This window comes from Haplochromis burtoni, unplaced genomic scaffold (genome assembly GCF_018398535.1).
Source record: "Haplochromis burtoni strain Fernald_Lab_line unplaced genomic scaffold, NCSU_Asbu1 Contig_51, whole genome shotgun sequence".
In the NCBI taxonomy this organism is placed as follows: Eukaryota; Metazoa; Chordata; class Actinopteri; order Cichliformes; family Cichlidae; genus Haplochromis; species Haplochromis burtoni.
The window spans coordinates 2,238,459-2,253,895 of record NW_024582412.1 but is presented as its reverse complement, the minus strand read 5'-3'; the positions used below and the strand labels follow the sequence as shown (position 1 = coordinate 2,253,895).

General features: G+C 36.5%; 1 protein-coding gene across 2 annotated transcripts in view; it reads right to left on the bottom strand.

The window, feature by feature from the left end:
* Window positions 1-82: 82 nt before the first annotated feature.
* Window positions 83-15,437, bottom strand: part of LOC102294825 (ras-related protein Rab-27B) — a 92,464-nt gene continuing 77,109 nt past the window's right edge. For both annotated transcript variants that reach the window (XM_005921666.2, XM_005921667.2), the window contains exons 3-6: window positions 13,587-13,675; window positions 11,177-11,280; window positions 10,853-10,976; window positions 83-9,058 (exon numbers count right to left, since the gene is read on the bottom strand). In XM_005921666.2, the coding sequence (XP_005921728.1) occupies window positions 8,872-9,058; window positions 10,853-10,976; window positions 11,177-11,280; window positions 13,587-13,675 (504 nt within the window). In that variant the 3' untranslated portion in view covers window positions 83-8,871. The remainder of the gene's footprint in view (window positions 9,059-10,852; window positions 10,977-11,176; window positions 11,281-13,586; window positions 13,676-15,437) is intronic.

Below are 15,437 nucleotides of genomic sequence, written 5' to 3'. Positions count from 1 at the left end.
AAAAAAAAATACAGGAGGACTTCAGAGTTGAGTTTTGGGTATTTTGGGGGGTTTGCTGCTGTATAGATATGACCTATTGTACCTCCTGCATGTTGTACCTGTACATGAGATAAGCTTCAAGGCTAAGATTTATTTCAAAAAGAGGACAAAACGAATGAGGCGTTTACTCTGGTCATTTTTAAACATGTAAAAATGTGTCGTATTGAGGAGGGAACAAAGATTATGTATGCAGAAATGAGTTGGATTCACAAAAGAAAATCCTTTTTTCCCTAGGATTACCTCAACTACTTTCTAATTTATATAAAAAGTCAAGATTCTGTTATGAGACAGGAAATCAGAACTTTAACCCGATGTTTCTTTTGCACACTAGTTGAAAAATTACAACATTCTGATCTCGTAACTTACCTTTGTAATTTAATAGTAATGCATTTTTTTTCTTTTGTGAATGCAATCTTCATTCATGTATGTATTCTGATTTTAGTTTAATATTCTGCATAATTTTATTTGGAGGATAGTTGTTTTGTTTTTTTAAGAAAACCAAGCATTCAGACAAAAACAAACTAGATTGTTGAATTAAAATCAAGAGTGGAATATTAAGCATATTTGACAGTCATTCTCAGATATCGGTAATATGCAAAAAGTAGTTTGAAGGATGTCTGTTAGAAATATATTAAAAGCTAATATTCACACAGTTTTAATTCCCTGCTATGTTTACATTTTTTAATGTTTTTAGCTTGTTTGGAAAGAGGAGTTTAAATCACAAGTTTTGTCTAGGTTGCTGTATCTCAGCTATAATAACTACACTACTGCATTTTTTTTTCCTCGTAGCAAAAGAAAAAGAGGGTATCTACAGAAATGTAAAAAGAAACTAAATATGCTGACTTATTTTTGTAACTATACTTCACATGGTTCCACTATTCTTGGGTATTTATTTTTCCACATTTTCTCTTTTGGTGAGAAGTTTCTTACTATAAGATAAAATAAATTCTTCTACACTGTGAATTTGAGTTGTTATTTTTTTGCGCTGTTTTTGAGAAGTAAATGACTTTATGGCCTTTTCTGGGGGGAAGTTACTAAAAATATAACCAACTGCACAAAAACAGAGCTCAGGATTAAATTTGATGTAACGTTGTTCTGCATTAGTCAATGAAATACAAAAAACTATACTTTTGTCAACATGCTTTTCAAATATAAAATACATAGAAAAAGAAGAAAAAAAAAAAACCTATTAGCCTGCTACTAACCAACATTTTATTTTCATGTAGCTGACTTCAAATGTGCTTTGTCACATTTTCTAGTTTGTGTAGGTAATAAGTAAAGTGGCCAATGTTTTTAAACAGTTAAATATTAATTACACATTTATTAGCACTGAATTACAAGAGCTAATGTAACGTTGAAAAAAACAAAAAACAAAAAAACCATGAATGGTAGGTTCTGCCATTGCATGATTTACCATTATGAAGCTAAACATTTCTATGCTTATAAGTGATGAAAGAAAAAAAAAGTAGTCTTTACTTCAAGGAAATATAAACAAGTTCACCAAACTGGGGACTTCCAGCTTCTCCCCCTGAAAGAAGCTCAGTGATATCTATGAGGACGTGATGCACAAAGCATTAACAAACTCCTATTTGTATCAATTAACCTAGCATGACTACACACAAGCAGAAGTACAAATCAAAGACAAAAACATCAGAAAGTTATTATAGTACTAAGTTCATTTTTAATCAGCTCTCAAGTTGCAAAGTCAATCTATAACAAACGCTTCGGCTAGATAAAATGCAAACAACTGACAAAGATACTCATCAATACATACACGTTCAGTTCCGGCTTATTACACTCTCAAAACCTTTTTGCTTTTTTTTGTTTGTTCCTTTTTACATTTTATAACTGTTACAAACAAAACTAGCATCGGTGTCAAAGGCAACACAAGTAAAATCATGACAAAAGAAAATGAATCACAAAAAAAAAAATTCTCAAAGTTTTGGTCAAATGTTCAGGCAGGTTTGGTTATTTCACCATAAAATCTTGATTTTGGTCTGATAGTCAACACCACGGCAGGGCATTCCTGTCCAGAAGATTCAATGACTGGACTGACTTTGGGTTTTGTTTTGTTTGTTGTTGTGAGGAACAAGGTTTTCCTGAAATGGAAGCAGCATTGAGTATTGCATAAGAATAACACAACTATTTTCCTAAGTCAAAGAGTTATCACATTATATTTTTTGCTTTTTGTGATTACTACTGACTCAGAACAGGACCTACTTTGCCCCACAGTCACAGAGGGGTTGCATTTAAAACTAACTTTGTGACAAATATATTGTCTGTTTATGAGAACACAATACAGGAAATTGTGTAATTGTTCTTTTTGTATGCTTTTCTTCACTCATGTAGGCAATTTGCCAAAAAAGACAATGCACAACAGACAAGGTTAAAGATCACTGGGCGCATTATGGTCTTTAGATATAACAATATGTGACAGCACACGAAACAGCCAAGCAATCAGGAACAGCAAGACTTTCCAATATTTCACGTTTGCTATCTTAACTTGACTGTCTGCAACTATCTCTGAAAACTATGTTGGGGAAAAAAGTCATTTACTGAACAGTTTCTGATGAATAAGCAGCAAGTAAACAATGCTTTGCTGAAACTTTGCTGAAAATCCTCATCCAGCAGACCCCTGCTCATTTTAGCCCCACACACTTTGGGTATGTAACCTAACCCAGGGAGTGAATGAAATGTGCCACCTTAATGATGCTGACAGCTTTTCTGTACCTGGCCTGTGGTGACACTGCTCTGCCGAGTGTGGTGAGAACAGTTTCTTGTGAACCTAGTGGAGTTTTTGAATTCAGGTTAATGATTTCCGAAAGAGTATATATCCATCAAAGTCATACAAACTACATGAAAAGATTGATACATGAAATATATTTTCAAACATCAACTTGGAGGAACATTTTAAACTTTAGCTGGATTATGCTGCATCACACACTGTTATAATTTATCAAGCTTTGGAGCACTTCTGAAAGGTTTTTTTTTCATGGGGAAAGAGATTTGTTTAAAAAAAACAAAAGGCAGAAAATGTAAACTTAGTAGAATAAGTACAGTCAAGACATAGTCACATTCCCACAGGCAAAATTCAGAGAAGTGTATATAATAGGCCAATCACGTCTGCTTCCACAAGATAAAAATGCATATATGTAAGTTTAATTCGTGAGCAATTTATCAAGGAAACTAAAATATTAACATAAATGTGCAATGATAAATGTATTTGCAACTTCCTCCTCCAGACAGAAACACCACACCGTGGTTGGTATCAGATACCTTTATAATGCATTTTAGCTGACTATAAGACGCAGTGGCCATCTGTATCAAGTCGCAGCTGACATGTCGGGGAAAAAAAAGAAAAGAAGCAAAACAAAAGCAAACAAACCCAAAAAAACAAAACAAAACAAAAAAAAAAAAAACTGGATAAAACCAACAAATGTTTTGCAGCTCCTGCATCAGAAACACTGAACAGGTCAATCCGTTCTCATACTGTCAAACATGCTGACAGTGCAACAAACACACAGGCATCGATACACACATTGAAAACTGAACGAACGAGTACAAACCGCAGGCATCAGAGAGAATTCACACACAGGAGATCCAAAAATAAAAGCTCTTAGAGGTACTTAGATTGATTTGTTGTTTTGATAAATCTGACATACACAAAAAACCCAGAACATCTGACTTCTGTTCGCTTTTGCCTCTGATTTATAATCTATAATCAATAATGCATTAAAATATTCAGTAGCTCACAAACTTTACAGAGGATCAGACAGAAGAGTTATTATAACAGGCACAACATGACCGCAAACAGTGTAAACTTTCAAAGTGAATTCAAAAACAACACTTAAGACACGATAGGTTCATGGAGAAAATGACGGTCAAAAACAGCAAGAGATGGACGGAAGATTTAAAAAAAAAAGAAAAAAGAAAAAAGAAAAGGGAGGGGGTGGGACTGAAATGAAGACACGATGAGTAATATTGGAAGAAGGGTTCAGGTAAAAACCGACAATTTGTCCTAGAAGATTGTCACAATTAAAGGCATTGGTTAAGGAAAATTCTTGCCCATTTGGAGACGTGTTCAGATCTCAAATACAAAGACTTTTAGTGTTAATCTGTTTGACCCGAGCTGCGATTGCGATTGTAAAGTTAATCAATATTGAAGCAATTTCCCTAACTTTATTAGTCCTAATAAGTTGCATGTCATCTAGTTAAAGTAGTTAAGCAACTGCATGTCATGTTTTGCCTCATAATTCATTTTCATCAATTTCTTTCAACGGAAACTTGACATGACTATGTTAAAAACTGACACTCACAGAGAACTCACAATTATGCAGCATGGTACGGAGCTTTTTAGCCTCTTTCAGCTTTAGTTTTGGTTTTACAGCACATTTACTACCCGGTTTGGTCTTGCTGCTCTGGCCAGCCCAAACAATTTCACCAAACGGCAGACAGGCAAAAAACAAAGACACAAACATTAAACAGCCACAAATCCAGTTTAATTTATGGAGGAGACTCAACCAGAGCTGAGAGGAAGGTGAACAATGGAGTAAAGAATTACAACTCCTGTCTACATGCGCTAGGTGTGTAATCTGGCTACTGACTGCTAACATGCAAGGACTGCCACTCGATCTTCTCCCCTCTAGTGGCTAAATGATAGACTTCTGCTAAAACATCACTCGCTTTATGAATAAAAGGTGGGCCAGAGTAAACTAATAACCACACATTTACTTAGTTCGTTTTACTGAGGTTTCTCTTCCAACTATACTTTTAGACATAAGTGGCTTGTACATTATAACTATTTTACCCATACAAACAACGTCTGCATAATTTACAACCAAAATAAAAGACAACACCTGTAGAAAACATACACAATGCTGCAAACCAGCCTACAGAAAGACAGAATTTTCTGCCAAGTAACTGGGAGACAGAGTCAACGCTTCATACTATCAGCAAATTATTGTTGAACATCTAAAAATCAAATATACTGTAAGTAGCACTTCAATATGGCAATGAAATCTGTTGTTGGAAAATTAATATGTTTAGCTGTCAAGAACCTAAAGTAACAAATATTTATTTGAAAAAAATGTTATTTAACACACTGTCAGATTCAATTTGTGGTTAAAATTTTAAACTATAGTACTTGTTTCTTTGCTTGATATAGTGTTATGTGTATGTATTTATTGTAACTTCTGCTGCCCTGTTGGCCAGGTCTCTCATGAAAGAGGTTTTAATCTTAATGAGATGTTTACCTAAATGAATAAAGGAAAATGATAATAAATATACTGCTTCCTAATGACCCATTTGTTAAGCCCTGGTCTTTGATTTGCTTTGAATGACAGCCTACAGTAAACCCAGCACGCTACAGCTATACTCCCCCACAAGTTGGAACAGCTTTGAACTTTCTCAGCTGGTTCACTGATGCACAAAAATCAACATTTATCAGCAGCCAATCAAATCTTTTTTCCCTCAATATTCTTTGATCACATAAGGTGTTATTTGATTTATGGAAAACTGAGCTGCACTTTAAACACACACACACACACACACACAGAAAAAAAAAAAAACCCAAAAAGAAATCACTGACTCAAAGATGAAATTGACATTTTAATATAGTGGATTTTGTAATTAGCATCTAAATACATGCCACTGTTGTCGTGTTTCAGGTGCAAAAACATAGGCTTTTCCTGTCCTCAGTGAGTTAAAAGGTTGTGATCAAGTAAAAAAAAAAAAACTAAGCCAAAAAATAAAAAATAAATGCAAAACTGTAGAGGCTTCAAAAATACTTCACTTTTTACACGCTTTTGTTGGATTACATTTATACATTTCCTGATTAATCTAAACTTAATAACACAGTGACAACATGTTTTTGCCCAATAAAAAAAAAAGTTTTGGAAGAAAACCCAACTACTGAGTGCTTCTACCACAGGCTGAGACATCCAGTCATCCTTCAGCATACCATGAATCAATGAACTAAAGAACAGAGCCATTGCAATGCTGGAAAAGCTTCAGGGCGAGTCACTGTTGGTTCTTAAGTGGCCAAGCCAAATTTTTAATCCATCAGAACATCTTTTGAGAGGCACAAAGAAGACACTTCCCATCCAATCTGATGACGCTTGAAGATGCAGATTAGCTCGGATGAATTGGATAAACCACCCAAATCCAGGTTGAAGAGATTTAACCAAGACAACTCAAAGCTGAAATTAGTAAAACCAAAGTTTCTGGATTTTTTGTTTTTATGCTTTGAGCACAAAAATACTAAAACAATGAAAAAGTAAATCAATATAAAAGCAGCTACTTAAATTAAATTAAATTAGATGACGTAACACAGGAACGTGGGATGTAAAGAACAGAACAAAAACAGGACAACAGAAATAACTACATATGTCTCGCATGTACTGTAAAATAAATAACTAGTCAACATATAATCTAACATTAGTCATGGACAGAATTGGAGCCCAGAGCCATATTGGAGTTTCTCTGATTATCTGATGTAAAGATGTGAAAAAGTCTAATCAAAAATCAGCTGCACTGAAGATCTCATGTCACCTGATAAAGCTAATTCTGCATTTTACTCCCATTCTATGCTGTTATTATTATTTTTGTGATTAGAAAGGATTTATTCAGAGAGCTTGGATGTTGATTTGTTGCTGCAGACAACTTTATTTTGAGCTTTTTAAGTAAATGGTAGAAAGTTACAATGACAATGTGCCTCCCGAACATCTAATAGCACAGCTGGACCGTCTCCAACAAGGTCTGCCTGACTACAGTGGAATAATGCTTCAAAGGTCAAGGCAGTAGGTCACTTTGGAACAACACATCTATGCTGATAAACACTATTAAAATGATCAATATGCAATTGATTTTTTCCTTTATTGCACATGTGTCATGCTATACCCATACAAGTCCTATAATAAAGATGGCATTCTTTCCAAAGGCCAACAATAGGCTGAGATTTCAGTTTCTGTAGAAGTAAAGAAAACGGCCCTCTGTCTGCATGTCTGTCAACATTTTTCTACCGAGTTTATCAGGTCAGTTGCTCATTTCGGGTCACACCGTCTAAAACGTTAAGTTTATTTTGTATATTCTGGTCAATCTGTATGTCAGAAAGGAGGATTATCCAGGATATGCTCACTATGGCTTACTTTGGCTCCACTACATCTGGTTTCACAATGCCAAAATCACTCATTTTGAGGCTTCAAAACAAGTAGCTATGCCCATCTTTTATAGTGTTGATGGCACCAGCCATCTGAAAAAACTGTCTCTTAATTAATACTTTGGAAATGGAAACAAACATATAAAATCTAGCCAAAAAACTTTTCTAATGATATTAGGAATCCTTAGCAGACTAGGATATATCTAAACTTATCAAATGCTAATATTTGATATGAGAAGGTGGAAAATGCCAGTATTTGTGGTCTTCTACTTCAGTGAAAACCTCAAGTTTGCCATGTAAAACCAGGTGATGTGGCTTAACAAAAAATAATAATAAACCCCCACCCACCCCACAAAAAAAAACCAACTTTAAAATGAAAAACGTTAAAGTTGGTAGGACACTGAAAAAACAAACAAACAAACAAAAAACCCTGACAATGTAGGAGTGTTTAAATAGATTTTTTCTGATTGTGGTCAGAAAGTGAACGTTAAGAATCACCAACAGTAGGAACATGATACATCATCTGCTTGGATGGTGCTCACTACCAAGCTAGCAGACGGCATCATTTTTAAAATATTATTGATGTCACATACTGTATGCTGTTTGGTTGTTTTTGTGTGGTAAATTTGTGTCTTCATTGTAAACGAATGAAATATAATATATGGTCACAAACAATTGAGGTCAAATGCTATACCCTTTATTAAGTGTGCAACTTTCTATAATCTATATAGGACAATACTACCTGTAAACAAAATTAGTGACAATGGAAAAAAGTACATGTTTCTGATACCATACTGCATGAGAGGGTACTATCTGATGTTACCTAGAGAAAGAAACAAAAGAAGCCAGCAGTGGGTGATTTTATTTTATGTTATGCTGCACTATAAATTTTTTTATTTTATTAACAAAAAGAAAAAGCATTTTGCATTTTTTAGCAAATGTCTGCCATGTCTAAACCTGACAAAAAAATGTAAAAATCAAAAAGTTACTAAATGTGGCTCATATGGGTACAGCATAGGACACTTTGTGAAACGGGGAGAAAAAAACAATTATAAATAACAGAGGAATTAAACCATATCAGTCACACAATTTCTGACTGTGATCCAGGAGCAAACACTTTAGGAGAGGACCAATACTGATTAAAAACAAAGTTAAGTCCCCCTCATTTTGCGGCCATAAATAGATAGATCAACATATAAAGAGTCCAAATTAAACTTTTAAATGCGTCTTTTTGACTGTTTAGGTCCGTTAAATCATTCAAAGCACTTGCGAGCAGTTAAATTGGGAGCGTGCAGAGCCTATTCCCAGGGTGCATGTTTTTAACTAGGCACATTGTGCGTCTGACAGTGATGAAACTGTCCCCTCCTGTTTTAATTTCCTTCTAAAGGCAGACCAACAGAGACTGTATTACCGTAAGAGTCCATTAGAGGGGGATAGAGTTCTTTCATTGTCAGAATGACATTAGGGAGGACAAGTAAGCATAAAGGGAGGAAAAGAACCAAAATAGGAGAACATGGCTAAATGTTAGCTTTAAAGAGCACAGGGGTGATGAAACAATGAAGAGACATGCTATCAAAAATGACAAGGATAAAGTAAACAGAGGAAGGAATGTGGTGAGAAGAAGGACAGACGACAGAGCAGCACTGACTGGTTGTTGTCCTGTATCGCCTCTTCATCTAACATGCACATTTCTTAGCATTCGGCTGTGCATCACCAAGCTTTGTGGCCCCGTTCCCATTGGCAGGCTCGGCAGGGGGTTTGTCGACGCACTGCTCCATCCTCTTCATGACCAGGTCCAACAGCGTTAGAACCGCCTTGTCCACATCTGCTCCTGTCGCTGCACTCGTCTCAAAGTACGGGATCCTGCAAAGAACAAATCTGCAACTTAAACCAATGTTTTTCCAAATGCACCTCACTTGTTCACTTTCCCTTACTTTGTATTTGTGTTATTTTCAACCATCATGAATTTAAAAAAAGATTTTTTTTAAACTGGTCGAAAGGCTGAGGAAGAGTTTGAAGTATAACCTGTGGACTATGAATTTTGCATTGGGTAAATTAATGAGCTAAAATAATGTGAATACTGAGTATATCCAGCATGTATTCAGTGATAAGTTCTTGTACTTGTAACCATATGGTAGAAAAGTGCAGGTGTGTGAAGACCGAAACAACTTTAAAGGCCCATCAATCTGCTAACTGTCTGAAACAGGACCAATCCAGAGAGACAGTGTCGTTCAGAACCATCTGATCAACAGAACTTTACAGGAATAAATTCTACGCTGGACAACAGAACTGCAGAAAGACTAGTTTGCAATTCTAGATATCTGCTAACTGTGATATGCATTAAAAAACGTGAAGTGTGTGCTTTACATATGATAATGTTTGGCTTATTGTCAGTTTATTATGGGCATCTGCGGGAGATGTCATGTGTTACTGTATTCCTAAGTATGTTTAACAACTTCAGGTGGTTAACCAAAGCTGGAAAACACTTGAAGGCTTGAAGTGGTTAGTTTAACCATCTATACGAGCACATTTAGGATCTGCAATTTTTGCTATACTTGCATTAACAAAGCTTTTTAGGTTTACTCGTTTATGTCAGAACTTACTTATATTACTTCCGTCAGCAAAACTTTGTGGGTTTTTACCTCATCTAACAGGAAGTCGTCTGTTGTTACAGAAAAACCGTGTACCATCTATTCATAAACATGCAATGTTGATGATCACAATAATCCTAACAATGATATTCTATAAAAGAAAATTATCAATGCTAACAAAATAAAGTATTTATATCAATCATACATGATGTACAAAAGTGAGTGTTGTTTTCGGCCAAAGCCCCACATGTTTCTGAGCCACATTAATGTTATTTTAATGCAATAGAGCAGAACAGAGGTGTAAAACAGGTGGTTATTACAAGATATATATGAGATATGGAGTTATGTAACATCAAAAATCACTATTACATATTTGCTTTTCTTATTCTCTATCACGTCATATTTACACAATGTGTTCTAAAGCCTGTCAAATATCAATGTGGATCAGAGATCTGAAGCACATCGGAACATTACAGTATGTTAATTTAAATGTCAGATTTTAATTGTGCAAATTGTTTCTTGCCTGCACGTGGCTGAGAGATGCACACCTTCCTTTTACTTTTATAAATACCTGCAGCCATACCCGTAACGTAGGACAAAGTGTTTACGGTATTAGTAACTTGAGGACATGTGGAGGGGTAAGGATCCAACTGTACAAGGTCAAGCATGGAAACAGTGTCAATTGAAATTTAAGTTAATGCAGTTTTTCTCCTAGATAAATAAACATCAACAGTATTTAGTGTGTGCATATAGACTTAAGTATAAGTGCAAGATATAGTTGTAATTGTAAATACCTTAAGTGTCCATTGATATGAAAACAGCTGCTTAGTTTCTACAAGACGCTAAGGAAACAACTTTTGTTTTTTAATTAAAGCCATCATGTTTTTAGGGTAATACCGAGGCCAGAAGCTCTTTTGTGAAAGTCAGACGAGAAGTTGCCACCGTGTGCTCTCAGATAAACAGTAACAAAAAATAAATAAATAAATAAAATATCACTGTTCAACACCTGAAGTGGTCTTAATATCTACTAATACATACGGTTAATGTACATGACAAATAAACTTGCCCGTATTTTTCGGCCAGCTCCTTGGCCTGTCTCTCCTGAACCTCCCGCTGGTCGGCCAGATCCGCCTTGTTCCCTACCAAAACAATATCTGGGTTCTCACAGTAAGCATTCGCCTGTAGCTGGCCTGAAAATGAATACAGATTAAAACAGAGTAAATAAATAAAAACTGATGTATCAGAGGAACTTCAAACAAACAGAAATGTTTTGTTATACTCCTATTTCATGCTTTCACAATACATTAGTCATCAGCCTTTTACATATTTTAACAGTGAGCTGAACATTGTTGGACTGAAATGCTTTGATAGCAGATTCCAGTAAACATACTCATCCAGTTTCTGACGTTGAGAAAGCTCTGCTGGCTGGTGAGATCGAACATCAGCAGGAACCCCATAGCATCCCTGAAGAAGGCCGTGGTCAAGCTGCGGAACCTGAAACACAAACAGTTTTAAAGAGTACAGATATGACAATGTGTATTTTTTAAAGGGTTTCTAAAAACATCTTAATTGTATTATACTGCACAATATCCCGAATGTGAAAGCCACCCAATCACATTAACTGCTAGCCTTATGAACAGACGAGGCTAGAATTGATGTGTCCACAGATGCAGTTCTTTTAACAGCCACAAGAAGGTGCTGCAGAAAAAAAATAGACAATCCTACAATAACTACGTAAACCCAAAACAAGTGTGAAACCTGAATTGATTAATTTAAAAATGTTTGAGCACATCACGTTTTTAATTGAGAGCAAATGCCTGAAAGCAGTCACAGAGCAACACTGTATTGTTCTGTTTTGTTGATTTGTAGCCTTCTTTTAGGCCAGCTGATAAATATCAAATATTCACATTGTGTCAGATGTGTTCTGGGTCTTTACCAACTCCTTTTAGTGTTTGGCATTGTATCAGTGTATAGCAACATTTCAGATCTTTGGGCACAAATCAAACTATTCATTTTTCATACCAGGCTGTAAACATGCCTTCAGTTTAATGATGAGCTGGGCATTTTAACTTGTCCGTTTGAACTTAGGGCTATTAGAAATGCAGTTTGTTGCACTTCCATGCTTCATTTTCCAGCACAGGATGTCACATTTGCCCAAATTAAACTCTCAGAATAGATATTTTACTAATGTCTGTCAAAAGATTTTAAAAAATAGACCTTTGCTGCTCTACATCTGGAGATTGCTGGCTGTCACCAGGTGAAACTGGTCACAAAGACAGTGCTGCACTGAAAACCTTGCACACTGCTAGGAGATTGCCTTAGTCACCCGTAATTTGCACGGAGGACACCAATGCTTCCATTTTCCACTGCAAGCTGTAGTGTTTGTTTGTTTTTGTTTTTTTTAAATCAGAAGCCCCATTTCATACCAAACAAACATTTTGAAAAGGTGCAACTTTTACTTTGAAGGGTAAAAACTTACAACCGGTTGGGGAATACACATTTTTCTTCCCTGGTAATGGATGGTTGCCACATGGTCCTGGATTGTTCTCTGGGGGTCTAAACATGACATTCTAACATTTTGCAATATCAGTGTTTAAGCTGAAAATCTGTAGTCGCCAACCATTTCCAAAAATCTGTTATTCCGATGAATAATTCTATGAAACCTTCTTGCACAAAACAGAAACATTGATTTCAATTTGATCAATATCAGCTTATAACTTTGTAAGTAAGTAAAATATATGAGCTGTAATTTCACCTGTGTTCAAGCACTAAATACAGAAAAACAATAGATGTGTGCCATGTCCGTTTCTACCCGCACAAGTTAGTAATGGGGCTCCCCCAGCTGAAGTGCATATTCTGAGACATGCTTGTGCTTCTGGGTGTGACAACAGCGAGTGTGTAAACATTACTTATGAGCAATATTTAAGATGCAAACAATCGGAATGAAGCAGCAGATATCAGAGGTGTCTCCACCGCAGCCTGCTTACAGGTGGAATAATGACTTTAACCGCTTGAATAAATGATCATGCGGAATCTGTTGCACTGGGCAGAATAAATGCAATTAAAATTATGTAACTAACACCGACTCATCCTGCGGTGAGTCATCGGGCTTTTATAAACAGATTCAACAGATCGAGGTCGGGACCAATTAAAGACCACACACGCATGACTGACACATGCAGCCATAAATACTGGTCTGTTGTTTCTCTATCTAGATTTCAGAAATAAACTTTACTACTCTACAATTATAAACTTTTTTAAAACGTTTTTCATTGTACCATTTATCTGTTTTGATATCGTCCCTGGTGATTTCATTTTGGCATTATTGCATTTTCTTTTGGTGAGCTTCAACCAATCAGTAATGACTGACCAATCAATTGGAAGTCAATTCCTTGGGTCAATTGTGCAATGACAGCTAAAACTGTAGTTTGTTGCACCTCAAGTCTACACACCATCTAACCCCAGTGGGATATCCACAGTTGTAAAACTGGCCCTAAAGGTCAGCTGTATGACTGCATCAGTTTCATCAATGCTTGTTACTACTGCTTCATGATTAAAGATTGGGTAGGTATGTTTTTTGTGTTACAGAGTAACAGGCAGAGGACTTTAAGACAAAACTTTAAGCACTGGTGCTTTAACACATATTTAAAGCCTTGATGCCATCCATCAGCCCCACCCGGCATTTATGACCTGTAGAATCACGGAGAGTCTTAAGCCCACAATCCACGATGCCATCAGTGATGTGTGAACCGAGTAACTGTTAGGAAAAAGATTTTGTCCTAATGGGATAAGTGGCCTACCTTTCCTGTCCAGCTGTGTCCCAGAGCTGAAGGTGAACCTTGAAGGTTTTACCCGTGGTCGTCCCATTGGGGTTAGACGCTGTGTAGACCTGAGGAGAAAGAAACCGCACAATTTTAAATGAGATGACCGTTTATGAAAGAAAAGTCATTTATACCTGGTGTATATTACAAGACTTGCAATTAAAAACAAACAAACAAACAAAAACAATGACATTTAAATCAGTCGACCCAAAACTGACCATTACAACTGTCAACCTTCCTCAACCTTGAAAAATAAGTATCTCTATAAGGTGATTGGTGCACCTTTGTTTTGGGCTAGGAAAACAGCCATAGAGTAAGATTGTTCACTTGATAACAGTAAACTTCTTCCTCGTGATACTGTGTAGAGTTAGATTAGTCAAAGTTACTAATCTACAGTGGTGTGAAAAAGTCTTTGCCCCCTTCCTGACTTCTTGTTTTTTTATTGCTATTTTGCAAAACTGATATTCTCCTTCGGGATGTTTGGTAGACATCAGAATTCATGGTTCCATTTACTGCAGCAAGTCTTCTAGGACCTGAGGCAGCAAAATGCCCCCATCACACTGCCATCACCATATTTTACTGTCTTACTGACTTTCCACAGAGTATTTTTCCAAAGGTTTTGGGGATCATCAGGATGTTTTCTGGCAAATCTGAGAAGAGCCTTTATTTTTTGGATGTTGTCCTGGGGTCTTTTATGACCTTTTGGATGAGTTGTCACTGCTGTCTTGGAGTAATTTTGGTCGGCCCCACTGCTGCAAAGGTGTGCTACCGTTTCATGTTTTCGCGATTTGTGGATAACGGCTCTCACTGCGGTTTGCTGGAGTCCCACAGCTTTAGAAATGGCTTTAACCTTTTCCAGACTGAGAGATCTCAGTTACTTTGTTGTTCATTTGTTCCTGAATTTCTTTGAAACGCGGCGTGACATCTGTCTTTTGAGGATCTTGAGGATTTTGATGGTCCACTTTGTCAGGCAGGTCACGTTTAAGGAATTTATTGATTGAGAACAAGTGTGGCAGTAATCAGGCCTGGGTGTGGCTAGAGAAATTAAACTCAGCTTTCCAAAGATGTGATACACCACAGTTAGTTTAGGTTACAAAATACATAATATAAATACAATGAAATAAAAAAAAAAACAGTTTAACTTTGGGATCTTTTCATTTGTATTTGAAGAACTATTCACCACCTTACATACCCCGCCTCCATTTATTCACCTCACCCCTGCTTCAGTGAATATTTCATCAGGTATGATGAAAACTCATGTGGACAGTGATCCTGACTGGGTAATGATGAAAACTTGTTTGCAGCAGCTGGCTGGTTATGTTCCTGTCACCACAGGAAGCTTCAGGCATCATTCACACCTCTGATTCTCCCTAATGTGACACACTGTTACATTTTCTGACACCCTTTTTAGACTGAGTTTATACAGATCATGTTTGAAACAGTTATATTTGACTTTATGGTGTTCTTTCATTTTTCAAGGTGATAACTGACCTTCAGCTCAGATGGGGTGACATGAAAAGACATGCACTCTGATCGAGGAAGTCTATTTGGATAACAGACACGTCAAAGTTTCTGTTTACTTTACACTGTGGAAAGTTATCAAGGTACTATTTATTGAACCTACTTCTTATAAAGTCATGAGCTAAACACCAGAAACATAGTGCTGTACCTTTGTTTAACAGCATAGTGTTGCTTTGCTGTCATAGCGACTAGCTTGCTCCAATAGATGCATTGAAATGAAAGAATGATGACCGCTTTGTTGTGTGTGTGTGTGTGTGTGTGTGTGTGTGTGTGTGTGTGTGTGTGTGTGTGTGTGTGTGTGTGTGTGTG